The sequence below is a fragment of the Nasonia vitripennis genome, chromosome 5, assembly GCF_009193385.2.
Source record: "Nasonia vitripennis strain AsymCx chromosome 5, Nvit_psr_1.1, whole genome shotgun sequence".
Lineage (NCBI taxonomy): Eukaryota > Metazoa > Arthropoda > Insecta > Hymenoptera > Pteromalidae > Nasonia > Nasonia vitripennis.
Genome location: NC_045761.1, coordinates 361,123 through 376,407, shown reverse-complemented (window position 1 = coordinate 376,407; position 15,285 = coordinate 361,123). Strand labels below are relative to the sequence as shown.

The 15,285-nt window shown below is 43.8% G+C and overlaps 3 protein-coding genes across 5 annotated transcripts; 1 reads left to right on the top strand and 2 right to left on the bottom strand.

Moving 5' to 3' along the window:
- Nucleotides 1-34: 34 nt before the first annotated feature.
- Nucleotides 35-2,345, top strand: LOC100679153 (cell cycle checkpoint protein RAD17). 2 transcript variants are annotated; one of them, XM_003425214.5, is made up of 9 exons: nucleotides 35-259; nucleotides 402-813; nucleotides 885-1,038; nucleotides 1,108-1,230; nucleotides 1,299-1,477; nucleotides 1,551-1,637; nucleotides 1,698-1,891; nucleotides 1,974-2,092; nucleotides 2,168-2,345. In XM_003425214.5, the coding sequence occupies exons 1-9, from the start codon at nucleotides 245-247 to the stop codon at nucleotides 2,286-2,288; spliced, it is 1,404 nt and encodes a 467-aa protein (XP_003425262.1). In that variant the 5' UTR covers nucleotides 35-244; the 3' UTR covers nucleotides 2,289-2,345. The 2 variants fall into 2 exon arrangements, with proteins under 2 accessions (XP_003425262.1, XP_016842359.1); XM_016986870.3 differs by having other exon boundaries at nucleotides 381-813.
- On the bottom strand, nucleotides 2,343-12,666 carry LOC100119651 (ATP-citrate synthase). 2 transcript variants are annotated; one of them, XM_008203536.4, is made up of 10 exons: nucleotides 9,794-9,983; nucleotides 7,623-8,033; nucleotides 7,326-7,519; nucleotides 6,935-7,245; nucleotides 6,561-6,879; nucleotides 5,660-6,483; nucleotides 4,610-5,067; nucleotides 4,232-4,537; nucleotides 3,454-3,871; nucleotides 2,343-3,362 (listed from the first exon to the last, which is right to left on the bottom strand). In XM_008203536.4, exons 2-10 carry the CDS (start codon nucleotides 7,962-7,964, stop codon nucleotides 3,271-3,273), a joined length of 3,264 nt encoding a protein of 1,087 aa, XP_008201758.1. In that variant the 5' UTR covers nucleotides 7,965-8,033; nucleotides 9,794-9,983; the 3' UTR covers nucleotides 2,343-3,270. The 2 variants fall into 2 exon arrangements, with proteins under 2 accessions (XP_008201758.1, XP_003425261.1); XM_003425213.5 differs by lacking the exon at nucleotides 9,794-9,983 and adding an exon at nucleotides 12,517-12,666 and having other exon boundaries at nucleotides 2,353-3,362.
- A 164-nt stretch (nucleotides 12,667-12,830) lies between these two features.
- On the bottom strand, nucleotides 12,831-14,797 carry LOC100121769 (serine/threonine-protein kinase 16). The gene is made up of 6 exons (XM_001605325.6): nucleotides 14,544-14,797; nucleotides 14,223-14,457; nucleotides 13,956-14,160; nucleotides 13,724-13,878; nucleotides 13,505-13,639; nucleotides 12,831-13,431 (listed from the first exon to the last, which is right to left on the bottom strand). Exons 1-6 carry the CDS (start codon nucleotides 14,651-14,653, stop codon nucleotides 13,315-13,317), a joined length of 957 nt encoding a protein of 318 aa, XP_001605375.1. The 5' UTR covers nucleotides 14,654-14,797; the 3' UTR covers nucleotides 12,831-13,314.
- Nucleotides 14,798-15,285: the final 488 nt, after the last annotated feature.

Here is a 15,285-nt window from a genome sequence, read left to right as displayed (position 1 = left end):
TTTGTTGTATCCTATAATCCGTCATCATAAATAAACCACGTGGTCACCTTGAAGAAAGAAGAGTGGGGAAGCAACAGTTGACCAAGTCGTATATACGTTTGTAATGTGCCGATTGTGCACTGCGTCAGGATTCAATGTTTAATTAAATCGCGGTTCTAGATACCGTTATTAAAATGTAGCAAATAAATGTATATTTTTGTATAAACCAGTCTACCTTAATAATAGTAACTTTGTTGTGAGTAAAATGTCTCGACCTAAGGTTAGTAGTGTTCTCAATGTTGATTTGTTTGGCTCGTATAAACTCTGTCAATCATGAATTGAAAAATTACTTAAAAAATTTTCTTTTTTAACCAAACAAAATAAACTGAATTATTACTTAGGTTATAATGTCACTTTCACAGAGAAATGCAAGCAGTTGGCTTCAGTCTTCTTTTGATTTTGATGATTTTGATGATAGTTCGACTAAGAGAAAAAACACATCACAAGGTTTGCAAAAAAGTGAAAATGAGAATCTCACAAGTTTCACGAACTTTGAAACTAGTATTTCATTTAAAAGGCCAACCAGCAGTTTATCTGCATTACTTGCTGCATGTGCACCTCAAAAGGCATCAGATTTAGCAGTTAGTCGGCAGAAACAGCAAGAAATTAACAGATGGTTTAAAGAAACAGTGAAAGAAGGAAAACCAACTCTTTTGGTGGTCTCTGGGCCTTCGGGCTGTGGAAAAACTGAGGCCCTTAAAGTAATCGCTAAAGAAAATAATTTTGATATTGTAGAATGGATTACTCCAATGGATCAAGCTATGGATGAATACAGTAAATCCTTAAACTTCTACAATGTTTTCTAATAAGTTGAGACAATTAATCATTTAATTTTTCTCTTTTAGATCGAACCATGCGACAAGGAGAGAGATTTGAAGACTTTCTCATCAGAGCTACTCGTTATGGCTCTGTCCTATCAGATTCCAGACGTTTGTTGCTGGTCAAGGATATACCTAATTCTTACATAGATGGGAAAGATGATTTTTCAAGTTTATTGCAGTAAGTATAAAAAAAAATATGTGTTACATACAAATTTACAAGTTTTAAGTTTTTTTTTTAATTTCACAGAAAATATTGTCAATATGGAAGAGAGCCCTTGATTTTTGTAAATACAGAGACTGGGAATTCAAAATTAATGACAACATTATTTTCTCAGAGTAATCGCGATCGTTATGGAATTGATACTATAAAGTAAGTTAAGATTATTCTGGAAAAATTAGAATTAGGTATGCTATTAATATTTATTTTTTATTTATTAGTATTAATGCAGCAACTCCAACAGCTTTAAAAAATGTAATGAAACGAGTTACAACTATTTTAAATAGTAAAGCTAGTCACATGTTATACGTAACACAGAGTAAAATAGACGAAGTATTGTCAAACACTATTGGTGATGTTCGTAGTGCACTTTTAAATTTAATTTTTTCTTCATTAAAAGGTAAATCTCTGATGAGAAATTTTATAAGTAAAAAATATCTCATAATGATACAATATTTATACATACTTCTTAGTTAAACACAAATTCGAAAGTGAATGCACTGTCAGAGAAGAAACTCTTGGTCTCCTACATGGAATTGGTCGAGTCATAAATCCAAAAAGTACGAATTTTTTACTATACATTTTTACTCATAAATATTGAAATATCTGTAAATTTTTAGAAAACGTAGAAGGAAAAAGTTGGAAATTTGTTCATGATCCAGATGATCTGGCATCCAGTTTTCAAACACATTCGAATACTTTTATCAAATTTGTGCATGAAAATTATATGAACACTATGGGCTTTAATATGGATGGTGCAACTAAGGCTATTGATGTTATAAGTTTAGCTGATGTAATAAATTCAGAGTGGAGGGTATGTTCAAACAATTTCTACACTTCGATTGTATTTATTATTATTATTGTGGTTGTTCTTTTTGAAAAACTTTGTATTCTAGGACAATAATATACATAAAGTGGCGCTATCTTACCTGATTCGTGGAGTGATGGTTGCCAATGATAAACCAGTTTCTCAGTGGAACCCAGTAAGGAAACCAGCAAGTTGGGAATCTGATGTGTGAGTAACTCTAGATGGATTAATTGGTTTCACTCGTAAAAGTTTGATAAACCGAGTTTTTATTTTTATTTTTAGACAACGAAATTTTTCTGTGGCAGAAGTTGAATGGTATGAAAGATATATCAATCCAAAAAGCAACAAACAACCTGATGCAGAAGAACTATCTGAGTCGATGATTGATGAAGTTGATTGGTGATAAAAGATTTGATAATTAAATTAACAAGTTATAAGAAATAAAAAATGCAAAATATCAGATTCGGCTATTATTTTTTATTTCTCCTTCTCAACTTATCCACGTATCTACAGCCGACCTTTTTTACAGATAACATGATTATAATCAGTAACCAATTTGTTCTCTTGAATTACCTACAGTTAACAAGATATTTTTTTAGTGCAAGAATTAAAAGAACGCTAAATAAATTCTTAAATAATAATACGTACATACATAAATATTATACATGTATATTGATAAAATGTATACTAAATTCTTATCTCTCAGCAGAAAGGGTCACTTTTCTTGTGCAAAAATCTTTTTACCTACTTATTACTCAATAAACACACAGACCTAACCGAAGCTTTAAAAAAAAGAATAGTTTCATTTCGCGTCTCCCATAGGGTACATTTCAGTATGTGTTTAATGCAATGCGAAATAAAAATCCGCATTTGTGCTGCTGCTCTTAGGTGAGTCGACGTCTATATGTACAAAAATTCGAATAATACAATTATCGCACATTCGCGTGTTGTTCATTGTTAAACAAATGCAGAAACTGGAATGTCGACAGATCATATCAAACCAATGCTTTTTTAATCTTTTCCTGTGTTCTCTCCTAAAATGTAAGTGTGTGTCGCACAGCGAGTAAAACTTCTCAAAACATAAATTTATCTCTTTCATTTCGTTAAGGCAATTAATGGACTTTCGACAGTGCAAAATGTGCCAGTGCTTTGTATCGGAGCAACGCGGGATAGCAAGTGCGTAGTCCAAATCCATAGATTAGAACATCGCTACATAAGTGAGTTCTACTCGTCTTGTACGGATATTTTTTGCTTTGTTTTTTTCATGAACTCCCGTCTAGATTTTTTATAGTTTCCATTATTTAATATCATTATGACGTAGAGATTCACTTCTAATTGATACGCGATTACGATGGACGACGATAGTAAGTGAAGGACAAGTTCGCTCAGTTGTATTGCTCTGGCAGCACGTATGAAATGTCGTCCCAAGGATGGCGGTACAAGCCTTGCTTTAACCTTCTTTGGTCCATATAATGACCTAAAATTATAAATCATTTATGTATAACAGCACGATCGCATAAAATCTGAATTTAAAGCAGTAAAACAGTCGAAAAATTTCTAAAACTTACCGATGAAGCCTATACTTCTGCCGAGGACAAACAAACTGTTGATTGCTCCGATTTCAATGTACTCCTGCGCCTCCTCCCTCGTAAAACTACCGCTATTCCTCATCATATCGACAAAGGCACACGCGATAATTCCATCGACGTTAAGAATGAGATTCGGCTTTTTGGTTGTGGTGATCTTCTCGACTTCCAGCGCATATTCGACTAAAGGCTTTGTAGGGAAGTTTTCCAAAACGTATTCCTTGATAAGCTTGACTCTCATGTCCGGATTGTTGATGGATTTGACTCTGTGGCCAATACCCATGATTAGCTTGCCCTTTTTACGTGTATTATTGACAAACTCTTGAGGATGGAGACCTGCGTCGTATGCCTCTGAAAACATTCTTGCGGCTCCGTCCAGTGCTCCTCCGAAACGATCACCCTGTAAGAGAAAAATATATTATATTTAGATATCTCAACAACAATCGTGTAAATTCTGCAAAATAATTTATCGAGGCTTTGTTAAAATGAAAATTTAGACCATATCTTGAGAGTAGCGGTACTATGAAAAGCTATTGTATTCTGGAACCCAAAGCGTTTGTACAAAAGTTCTTTGAAAGTTCGACAATTCGGTACATTCATAGGCAAAGCACATTGAAACAACTTTGAACGTGAAAACCTTCTCGACTAATTTCTTCAATAACAACTTTTTGCTTCAGTATACATTAACACGCTACTGCTTTAAACAAGAAAAAAAAAACTATTTCGAGTCCGGAAAAGTTGCATAATATATAAGACTTACAATTGTGAGAAGTCCGGAGACGAGCGAGCTGACGAGATCCTTGCCGGCCCTGGCGCAGACGATGGTATTGTGGGCGCCAGAAACGGCAGGTCCATGATCAGCTGTGAGCATAAGGGACATCTCGAGGAATTTACAGTAAATCGGTGGCAGGCAGCGCTGGAACCAGAGGAGCGAGACGACACCGCCAATGCCGACATTTTGCTTGAGAACCTCTGTCACCGGCATACCCGCATACAGCAGTTCTTGTCCACGTTCGTCGCAAATCGACGTCATAAAGGAAGCTGGTTTACGGATGAGACCCAATTCCTGAAAAAATTATTTATTTAAATATCGATGCGTAGTCGAGGACGCGGCAAAAACAATGCAAAGAAAGCCTACCCTAGCCCAGCTGTAATCCATGGGTACAGTAGGTGGCGGCATTTCAGGCTCGGGCACGATGGTACCGTCCCTCACGAGCTGCTCATAGACTGAGTGTATGAGGTCGCCGAGGTTGTCAAAGCTATCGGGCACGTATGCACCTGCGGCCTTGAGTGCCTCGTTTTTCGCCACTGCAGTTTCAAGGTTCGAGTGGGCGATCGATCCCGCGTGTCCGAACTGCACCTCACTGTTGAACATGCTCGCGCACGTACCAATGCACCATGCAACAAGGGGTTTCGTGATGCGCTTGGACTTCAGCGCCTCGCACACCTCGTATTCCTCGACACCGCCAACTTCACCAAGGAGAATTATCAACTTGGCGTCTGGGTCATTTTGGTAGCGCATTATGTGATCCATGAACGTCGTGCCGGGATATCGGTCCCCACCAATTGCCACACCCTCGAACACGCCGTTAGATGCTGCAAAATGAAAGTTTTGTCAGCTGGTTAGTGAAAATTCTGCGCGTAAACGTTATCGCGAACTGAAATTTAATTTTTACGAATCGATAATAACGACTAAATGATGACTATTCAATCCATGCAAATTTCAAGTTCATTGGTAAGCTATGTTCTCCATGGCTCATGACATTGAGATTAAAGATTCAAAACTTCACAACGAGACTTCGTATAAGAGCCATTAGCATTTTAAATAAACTGTGCGCAGTGACGTAGATTTGCAGCTTCACGAATGAATATTTGATCCTTGAACAAAGTATTTTATCTTCGATCCACGCGAGGAATTTTTAACACGATTTTCATGCAAATGCACAAACGAGTTTTCAGTTTTCGCGAAAGTGACGGAGGCATGAATGTGACATTTCAATCATTCGGTCAAAGAATTCATCTAATCAGATTAGATTCACTACTTTGAATTGCCGTATTCTAAAGTCAACGTCCGCTAGCCGACGGAGAATTAATTTTCATGCGTCGTGCATCGTGAGGTAAGATTTGATGATGCCGTATTGGGAAATAATCGCCGAACTGGCTTTTCGTTGCTAAAGCGTAGACCAACCTTTGGAAACAATGTTGTTGAGTTCGTTGGACATGCCACCGGATCGCGAAACGTACGCCACGCTGCCGGGTCTGTAAAGTTTGCTGTGCAGAATATTGTCCATCATTCCGCCAGTGTTGCCGATCTTGAAGCAGCCGGGCTTGACGCCACCAACGGTTGCCGGTCCAATGATCGTGACCTTCTTCTCATTTGCCTTGAGGATCAGCTTCCTGGTCATATTCTCGGGAATGCCCTCGGCGATAATGGCAATCGTCTTGATTTGGGGAAACTGCAAAGTCTCAATCGCGCTATCGTAGGCCGATCGCAGCGAGGCAAAAGTGATCATGACATCGGCGTCGGGGTGCTTCGCCATGGCGTCCTTCATGTTCTTGTAAGATGGAATGAGGACTTCCTTGTGTCCCCAGTAGAACTTCTGCTTGTGATCCCCGGTGAAGGGGTAGACGAGGGCAGCGACAGAGGGCTCTGTCCGCCTGCAGACGAAATCAAAATCGAGCATGCTCTGCACGGCACGCGTCTGCATACCCCAGATGATGGACTTGGTCTTGCTGCTGAAAAGCGGCTTGAAGGACGAGTCGACGGAGTCGCTCTTCTGGACGCGTGGCTGCTTGGTCGGGGTGCAGGGGCTCGTGGCACCCGAGGACGGTGCTGAGGGACCTACATCCTGGCCGGACGGCAGGAGAAAGTTGGCCGTGGAAAATTCTTGAGCCTCGGGATCGGGGATCGGCTTCTTGCCGAGTGCCATCGCGCAGATCGCAGTCATGTGAGTCTCTGGACCGAAGACGTGCACTGGGATCTGCAGGCGTTTGCCGACTTCGCGGATTATCCTAAAAGCAAAGGCTTACTCAGTCCAACTCTTTAGCGCGGGCGAGCCTGGGAAGATGCTGAAATGACGCGGACCAACCTCAGGCCTTCCTGGTAATTGGGTCCGGCTCTTCGGACGAAGATTTTTATGTCGTGCTCGACGAGCTTGGGCTGGAACTGCTGGAGGGCTTTGACAATGCCCTTGAACGTGGCCGCGACGTTGGTGAAGTTGGCGATACCGCCACCGACGATGAGGACTTTGCCGTCGGGATGCCTTTCCTTGGTCATCAGTCCCAGAATGGTTTTGGCGTACTCGTAGGTCTGCTGCTCGCTCGGGGCACCAGAGTACTCGCCGTAGTTGGCCAGCTCGGAAGCGCCCCCCAGGTCACAAATCGTGTCCGAGTAGATGACCGAGGCACCTGGAGTGTCGGTAAGATTAGTTTCGTTCGGGAAACCATGGGAATATGTACTAACCACCGCCGGCAACCATCGTCCATATCCTGCCACTGGGATTGAGGATCGTGAGCTTGAGACTGGCGCCAGACTTTGCGTCAAGGTCGGCGATGTAGGCTTCCTCGGGATAGGCATCCCTTCCGAACGGCGGCGGGTAGTCGATCTCGCCCCAGTCGGGTCGGCAGATAAAGTCCGCGGTCGTGTCCAGCTTGGCGGCAAGATCCAGAATGTAGATCGAGTCGTCCGTGACGACGAGAGGGTTGATCTCCAGGTAGGTGAAGTACAGGTCGACGTAGAGTTTGTAGAGGCTCTGAATGAACTTAGCGATGACTCTGTGGGCCAAAGGAATTATTAGTCGGCGAGGGAAGAGCGCGCGAGTACGGCGGCAAGGCTATACATATACAAGACTCACGGTTTTTTGTCGTTGGCCACGTGGGCGAGGAGTCTGCTGGTAATCGTGCTTTCATCTGGAATGTCCGAGTCGACGGGTACCTCGAGCTTCAGCGCCTTGGCGTCGACGTCGCCGATGTCGACTCCGCCCTCGTGGTGGAACAGAATCGTGTCCGCTGTCCTGTGCGAGTAAATGCAAACGTAGGCTTCCTCCTCCTGCAACAGATACAGTTACATACAGGTCTCTCGCTCTCCGCCTGCTTTTCCGACGGCAACGGCGGAGTAACCGCACAGAAGTGCACTATGAAAATATACGAACGGGCTTGTGGGGCACGAACGGCTCAATGATGAAGGTCTTGAGCTTGCCGGTGGCCTTGCCAATCTGCTGGTCCTTGTTTAGCCTCTCGGCGACCCACTGCTGGCACTGGGCTAGATCGGCGTTGACCTTGATCAGCCCCAGCTTACCCCTGCGCTTGATCAGCTGGTCGGGCTTGACGACGAGCCGCTCGCTGCTGAGCCATGGATTCTCCGAGACGAGATGCGACCAGTTGGTCGACTCGTCGATGCTGACGAAGCGGCACTTGGCGGCGCGAGTGCCTTGCGCGAGCTTGCGGTTGATCAGGTCCTTGCCCGTCGCCTCGCGAATCGCCTTCGCCGACATGCTTCTCTCCTGCTGCTGCTTTGTCTTGTCCTTTTTTCAACTCTCTGCCTTGCCTGCTGCCTCGAACCTCTGAAAGAGAGAACGTCCAAGTGCTCATCAATAAGGAAGAAGACAAGTGCAGCGTTCGTTTAGAGGAAAGTGGAAAATCGATGGTAAGAGCGCGCTCTTCATTCGTCGAACATTTTCCGAGAGCTTCCACTACGCGTAAATCGTGCGCCAACGAGATACTTTTGCGCCGAATAAAATCTCGAAACAAGCGGCCGAGTAGTCGTGCGTCGTCGAATTTCGCTGGAGTAGGGCTGAAAATGCAAGCGCACGCGGAAGCGCGGCGGCTTCGCTTAAAACGCTTGCGGCGCGAAATTTACATGCATCGGCATGCTAACTTTTCACCGGTCACTCGCTTCGCTCGACAAAATCACGTTCTCCGCTACGGGCCGCTCCGTTTCGGAATCGAAAAAGCTCGCGCGAATAGATAACGGCGTCAGACAAGTAGACGTTCACCCTGGCGTATATAGTTAAAATGTGCAGTATATTCCTGATCGGTGATAGGCCATCGCCTTCTCGCACACGACGTACACGACTGCGCTGTTTGCTCTCGTTGATCGAGTACGCCGAGATAAAATTATTTCAAAATACGCAATGCACGAGATTTTCGGCTTGTCGTTGGGAAAAATTATCACGTCTTTCTCTCGGCCTATGCGATCGTCGGTTTTTTAAGTATATCGAATCCCGTTCCGAGGCAGACAAACAAGATCGTTCGCAACCGCCAGGCTAATCGCCTTTTTCGGTTTAACAATAGTTGCTCAATTTTTTTTTTATCGCGCACAACGCTCAGCTCGCCAAGCGACGCTTACGCAATTGGACAATCAATTTTTTTCCTCATCGAGCAGATTCCAGCAAAAACGCCATTCAGCGATAAATCATACGGCTCCGAGTCAAGAGTCCCATTAGAGCGACGGTGCCGCGTATACACCTATACACGATATGCGTATAGCGCGTATAGAGCCATAAGAGAACACCCGACGGACCGCATTCTTCCGCATCTCCTCCTCTCATCAACGGCGCGTCTTTCCGAGCAGACGAAGACGCACTCACTCATACTTGTGTATACGCGCAGGCTTTCGAACTTTCATTCTGGGCTCGAAATTTTCGGCTGCTCTTATCCGACGCTTTCGAATGTCGTCCGATACTGCCGAGGCGCGAACTTTCACATTTTTACCTCGAAGAAGGAGCTGCTGCGCGAGCATACTTTCGACTTTCGTCGCGTATCGCGTGACGCTGTCTTTTTTCTTCTTCTTTCACGATCGCCGTCGCGAGGCCAAGCTTTTTTATTCGATCTCTCTAATCAGCAATATCTCGCCGCAGCTAATTGCCAAAGTTGGTGTTTACAAGTTACCGCGCGCGCGCGCACGAGCACGGAGTTGATCGACCTTCGATATTCGTTACAAGCATATTATATACACTCGATTTTCTCGATTCGATTTTTTCCCGCTGCTCGCGCGCGACCTCGAAAATGATAGATCCGATATGCGCGTCCCGCCGAGGAAGGAGGAATTTTCTCTCACGCGCCGACGTTACATGTGCGCGTGTATATGTCGTGCGCCTCATTAAAATTACCTCGCGACGCCGAGCGAGTATGCGGAGTAGCATAACCTTTCCCGCAGATCAGCTAATCGCGAGATTCTGCATCGTTCGATTTATACGCTTGGCAACGCGCGCGAATGCGATTAAACGGCGATTATTTGCAATCCATTGTTTGCTTAAGGTACCTGCAACAGCTCCGAACAACTTTTCTCTCCCGCAAAGCAAATACAGTGCGGCAGCTTTACCTGCTCTGCCCACTCGGCGCGGAAAATCCTCCCAACTGCACTGACTCGATAAAGTACTCGAAGCACGGACACACTCGGCACCTGCGACGCTTCCTCGACCCAATGACCGGCGGCGGAGAAAGCGCGAGCGTATAGGCACTTGTAAGCGGAGGGACGCGACGGCGGCGACGACTCGCGAGCGACTGAACCCGCGCGGCCGGACGCGATCGCGTATAAGTATCGCCGGCTGTTCCGCAACGGGACTGCAATTAAATGACCAGTTTCAAAACGACCCCATGAATTCCAGCATAACGCAGCGACGCTGTGCCTACGAAGTAAATCATCCGCGCATGCGTGCGGGAGATATCGTACGATTCACTCGCAGGCGGCGCGATTATCATGATTCGCCTTTGTGCCTCTCCCGATGCGAGCACGTGCTTCTGTGGCCCATCGGTCGGCACGATAAATTTCCATTCGCGCTCGCCGCCGGGAAAAATAGGCATTCCTGCCGATACTCTAAGCGATTACACTTATATATATATATTACATATCGGCGTGCACGACACACGAGGATGTCTTCTGAGAAGTGCAGGATTTCAAGAAAAGAAAGAAGACGTCGCGCGATCGGGACTGCGCGTCATGAGGCGAGCATCGCGCGCGATACGCCGCGCGAGCCAAGGTCAGGCGCGGGAGCGATAAAGCAACAGGCCTGTATATTGCAGTCGCTCGGCGTCGAGTTAGCTACAGGTTTTTTCGCCTTTCGTCAATAGATCCAGAAAATGCGACGACGATGTTCTAGCTCGCGAAGAAGGAAAAAAGCCGCCGTACGTGTTCGAGCAAGCAGAAAAAGGCCGACCCATTACAAATTCTAATTTTCTCTCTCTCTCTCTCTCTCTCTCTCTCTCTCTCGCGCGCGCAACACTGGCTTACGCGACTTCCTGATTTTCCTCGCCACCTCTCTTACGCGCGCGGCGCTACATTTATCTGCATGACAAGCAGGCGAAATGCCATACGAGAGCTGACCCCGTTCGAGTTTTCGGGCCCGATGACCGAGAAATGCCGAGACGGCTCTACGCGCTTATTAGTAATTTAGATGCCGAGTCTGGCTTTATAGACCCCGAAACGAAATCCATCAATAGCGCGATGACGCCAAATTATGCATGACTCGGTGGCGTTGGCGGGAGTAGCCTCCGAAGCTTCGCATCCGGATCGCTATTTCCGTCCGGGGGGGGCATGATCTAGCTATTGTGAGAATTCGCTAAATCCGAGAAGTAGGTTCGCGCTCGAGTTATCTAAAAGCAGCGGCGGCTGCTCTCATCCGATCACGTGACAATGGTACGAGTCGCGCGTTCTCCACTCCCTCCTATTCTCCGAGGCAAGGTGTGTGTGCGTGTGTGTGAAAAAGCGAGATGGAGCATGCAGCGAGAGCGAGAGAGACGCGACCTTGAACCTCCGACTGCTCGCCGAAATGTACATACGCGCGTTGTACACGTGCCGGGAGAGGGGAGAAGGACTAGGAGAATCGAGCGAGGTGCCTATCTCACCCTTGCTTCCCTCTGCCGTCCTTCATACAAGGGCTTTCTCTTCTCTCGCGAGTCGGCTAGGTACTTTTTTCGATTGCAAGGCCGCTTCCTTGTTTTCCGCAAGAAAGTTTAAATATCGCAGATCGGCAACCCGAGGTGACACGGCTCTTATCGCTAGAGGTTAATGCTGATTGTCAAAGCGAGCGTTTCCAAGTACAAACGCCGGGAGAAATTGCCGAACAAGCATCAGTATAGGTAGGCATGAGCGTGAAATTCACGCGCGAAACCGGTGAAACAGTCTTCGGGAGAAAGAGCAAGTAGCGCGCGGTAACTACTTGAAAGCGCGCAAGAGGCATTACTTAACGTTATTGCGTAAACGAATTAGCATTTGCGCTGTCACGACAGTAGATATCTCCTGACTAAACGCGCCAAGCGATCGCCGGCCGCATGACGTTCTACGCGCGATGCGAACATTCATTCGGAGCTTTCTGGACCGAGCTTACGCAGTTTCAGCTTCGAATCGGCCCTGCGCCGAGATTTTCTTTCCAAGCTTTATCCTGCCCCGCGCGAGCTCCCTGCACCGTTACTCTTTGCTCTGTCAAGTTTACGACTAAGGATGAAGATACCGACGGAAAGTAAGTAGGTAGCTGGGTACGGCCATAGTCAGCGGGGGTCGGTCGCGAAGCAGACGCGCAATTACGAGGCAGTCCGGATGTGGAGTTATCAGCGCTTCGCGAAAGCCGGTTCAACTAAGTGTACGTATGTACGTACGCGCGGTGCAACTGACGTATACGCTCCACACACGCAGGCACATTTCTCGGCTCGACGAAAATATCTCGCGCTTTATTCGATGATGATCCCTGCGAAAGCTATATCCTGCTTATAGTCTCAACCATCCAACGGGCTTCTAGGTTAAGTATAATCTACGTAACTCCGGATGAAAATTCGCGCGATGCTTTGCGGCAACTCCGGAGACACACTCTGAAATCGCCAAGAGTTGCAAGATTTATCGATCGTATACGTTGCGCCTCTCTCTCTCTCGCTCACTCTCTCTTGAGAGAGAGAGAGAAAAGTCGATTCCGGATTCCGGCGAAATGGCGAAAACATGACACACACGAACATACGTTCGCGCTCGGTGTAGGTAACGTAGATGTGTACAGGTACGAGATTCCCCGCTAAGGAATAACCGTGTTTGTATTGCTTTCGATGCTGTATACTCACGGGACTGGGAAGACCAAGTGGATCTTTAAATCTTCCTCTAATGACTGCGAGTTCTGGCACAGGATGTAGAGAAGTATACGTCCGTTACCCTCGCACTCCCGGAAAATACTGAATTACTGAATCCAAGATGGAGCTCCCTCTGCGCACTGCAGACTGCGCCGCGATGCGCGAACATGCATAATTAATATATATATATATATATCTTTTTGCTCGGAGAGGGGGGTTATCAGGTCGCGTAGCGCGCATGTCTCCAAATTCAAAAGGATAGCTCATTAATTCTTTTCCTCGTATAAGACAGTTACAAATCTCTGGTATTTGTGGAAGTGAAAATTTACTATACTTAGCAGAATAGATTTTCTATTGCAAGCTTCAATTGCACAAACAGTATACACATTCACTTGCAGTATAGTACACGATTTTAAAAATTCTTGCACTATATTATGCCATTGTTAGTGAGTTAAATTCTTCAATACTTCTTGTCCTTACGAAATACCTAACTGGTCGTACATACGCGGAATGTATACATCATAAATAATATATATGTATGTACAAAATTCAATGCCTACATACAATACTTGGTCGAAAATGTCAGCTCTAAAAACGTCGAATTACTTTGTATTTTACAGAATATATGAAATATTTCGCAAGTTAAACGTTTGCACTAATTCCCAATAACATTTATAAAATTGCACATTTTGCTGAAAAACTTTTGCAGCTTTGAGTTTGAGCAATGTAAAAATACAGTTATAAATTTTATGCCGATTGAGTAATATACAGTAGCTGTAATAAATAGGTCTGTTAAACTCTTCCTTCTAATCTCCCTAATACTTCGTGAGTACTCTCAATCACGCTATATATGTATGGACGTTCCATTGGATTGACCTTTAGCATTGACAAAATCAAATTCTGCATGTCCTAGAAAATAAGCCTCGTTATTGCGGTGGATTAAACGACCAAAGAACGACTTAACAAATTTTTTATCACTTACTTCGTTGTATGGTGCATTCTCTGGAAAAGTTATGTTTGCACTAATTACAGCTAGTGCAACACTGTCTCCTCTTTCGTATACCGTGTCAAATGGAGACTTGAAATAACACATAGCATACAAAATACAGCCCAGTGACTTGAAATTAATTTTTTTTTTGTTATTCAAAACGTACAGAAATTCAATTTATAGATAAAACGTGCAATAAAAGCGAAAGTTTACCCAAATATCTGTCCTCTCATCGACCATGCAATAACTTTCAACATTAAAAAGTTCAGGCGCTCTGTATGGCATTGAGCATCTTTCCGCTGCCAATTCTTGCAAAGATTGTGCAGCTTGGTTCCCGCATACTTTTACTCTTGCTGGCGCAACTGATCCTAAAAACGAAATTAGTGTTTTTCTTTTTTTTTATCATTTCAAACTGCAAACAAACCGTTTAACTGATTTTTCTTACCTAAATCCATTATGACTGGAGTCATTCCATCTCCCAAAACAATGTTGGCAGTCTTTAAATCTCTATGAGCAAGAGGATCAGGTTTAGCCTCATGAAACGCTTTAACTCCTTCACAAATTTGTAAGAATATGTTTAATATATCTATTGACCCCATGTATTCTTTCATCTTGGCTCGCCGCTCCAACTCATGGGCTAATGTTCCTTTCTAGAAACAGAATAATCAATTGAAAAATCAATTTCTTTGAAAATTATTATAATTTTACTTACGTGGTAGTAGGGTAAAACTAATAAAACTTCGCTTGTAGCGTTAACAACAGGATCTGCAGTTCCTTGATGGGTAGAATCAACAAGCTCTATCACATTTGGATGGTTGACAACAGAATGATATTCTATTTCTTTAACAGCTAATCTTTGGTCCTCAGGACCATGGCAAATGATTTTTTTGATTGCATATTTCTTATGGGTTATGCTATCTTCGACTAGCGATACGGTACTAAATCCTCTGCAATAAATAAGAAAAAAACATGTATGCAAGAAAAATAACGTTTTTTTATTATTGCGATTGTTAACAAATCTGGATTATCTTACCCATCTCCAAGATGCTCCAAAACTGTAAATTTTTTACCATTAACTGTTATGCTTTCTTTTGCACATATACAGCCCATTTTAAAAATCAAGCTCAAACCTAGACTATTCATTTTTGACAAAGTATAAAAACCAAAAATGGGAATAACGTTTGTTATTTTTTATAATTTCACCAGCTGTTCGTCATTGTGTTTATTCTGTGTCACTGACTCATAAATATAGGTTAGGTATCACAGCTGATGTTTGGAACATGAAGGAATACATATATATATATGTTGGCAGTTATATACTCATATGTGTATATCTTCGGTCAGATGTTTTGAAAAATTTCTTGCTTGTTTAAAAAAAAAAAAAATGAAGTAAGTATTACTCTGACGAATGAAACATATTATTTACATTAAAACTCACACAAAAATTACACGTGATAATTTTTTAATTTAAACGATAAACTGAAAAAATGACTGAAGAAAACGTTTGTCTCATAAAGGTATTTTAAAATTATTTCGCTTTCGAATTAGGTTTAATAAATTGGATAAATATAAATAAATCCAAAACAAGGTTATTTTCCACAGTTTTTTTATGTACTGGGTTTCGCAGTCGTATCAAGCTATTACTTCTGGTGGGGCGACAATGAACAAACCGTTTTTGATCCTGTAGATGAAACTGGCTGGGTACCAGATGGGGCGTTTGCCAGTATCTTATCAAATTCATAAATTACATTAGACGCTATAAAAAAAATTTGGTG

Coding starts and splice junctions, on each gene's coding strand:
- LOC100679153 (XM_016986870.3), top strand. Junction 1,039..1,107: donor GATTTTTCAAGTTTATTGCA/GTAAGTATAAAA, acceptor TTAATTTCACAG/AAAATATTGTCAATATGGAA. Junction 1,478..1,550: donor AATTTTTTCTTCATTAAAAG/GTAAATCTCTGA, acceptor CATACTTCTTAG/TTAAACACAAATTCGAAAGT.
- LOC100119651 (XM_003425213.5), bottom strand. CDS start 7,964: ATGTCGGCGAAGGCGATTCGCGAGGCGACGGGCAAGGACCTGATCAAC. Junction 5,068..5,659: donor CAACAACATTGTTTCCAAAG/GTTGGTCTACGC, acceptor TTCATTTTGCAG/CATCTAACGGCGTGTTCGAG. Junction 4,538..4,609: donor TGGATTACAGCTGGGCTAGG/GTAGGCTTTCTT, acceptor TAATTTTTTCAG/GAATTGGGTCTCATCCGTAA.
- LOC100121769 (XM_001605325.6), bottom strand. CDS start 14,653: ATGAATAGTCTAGGTTTGAGCTTGATTTTTAAAATGGGCTGTATATGT. Junction 14,458..14,543: donor TTGGAGCATCTTGGAGATGG/GTAAGATAATCC, acceptor TATTTATTGCAG/AGGATTTAGTACCGTATCGC. Junction 13,640..13,723: donor ATGAGAGGACAGATATTTGG/GTAAACTTTCGC, acceptor ATTAATTTCAAG/TCACTGGGCTGTATTTTGTA.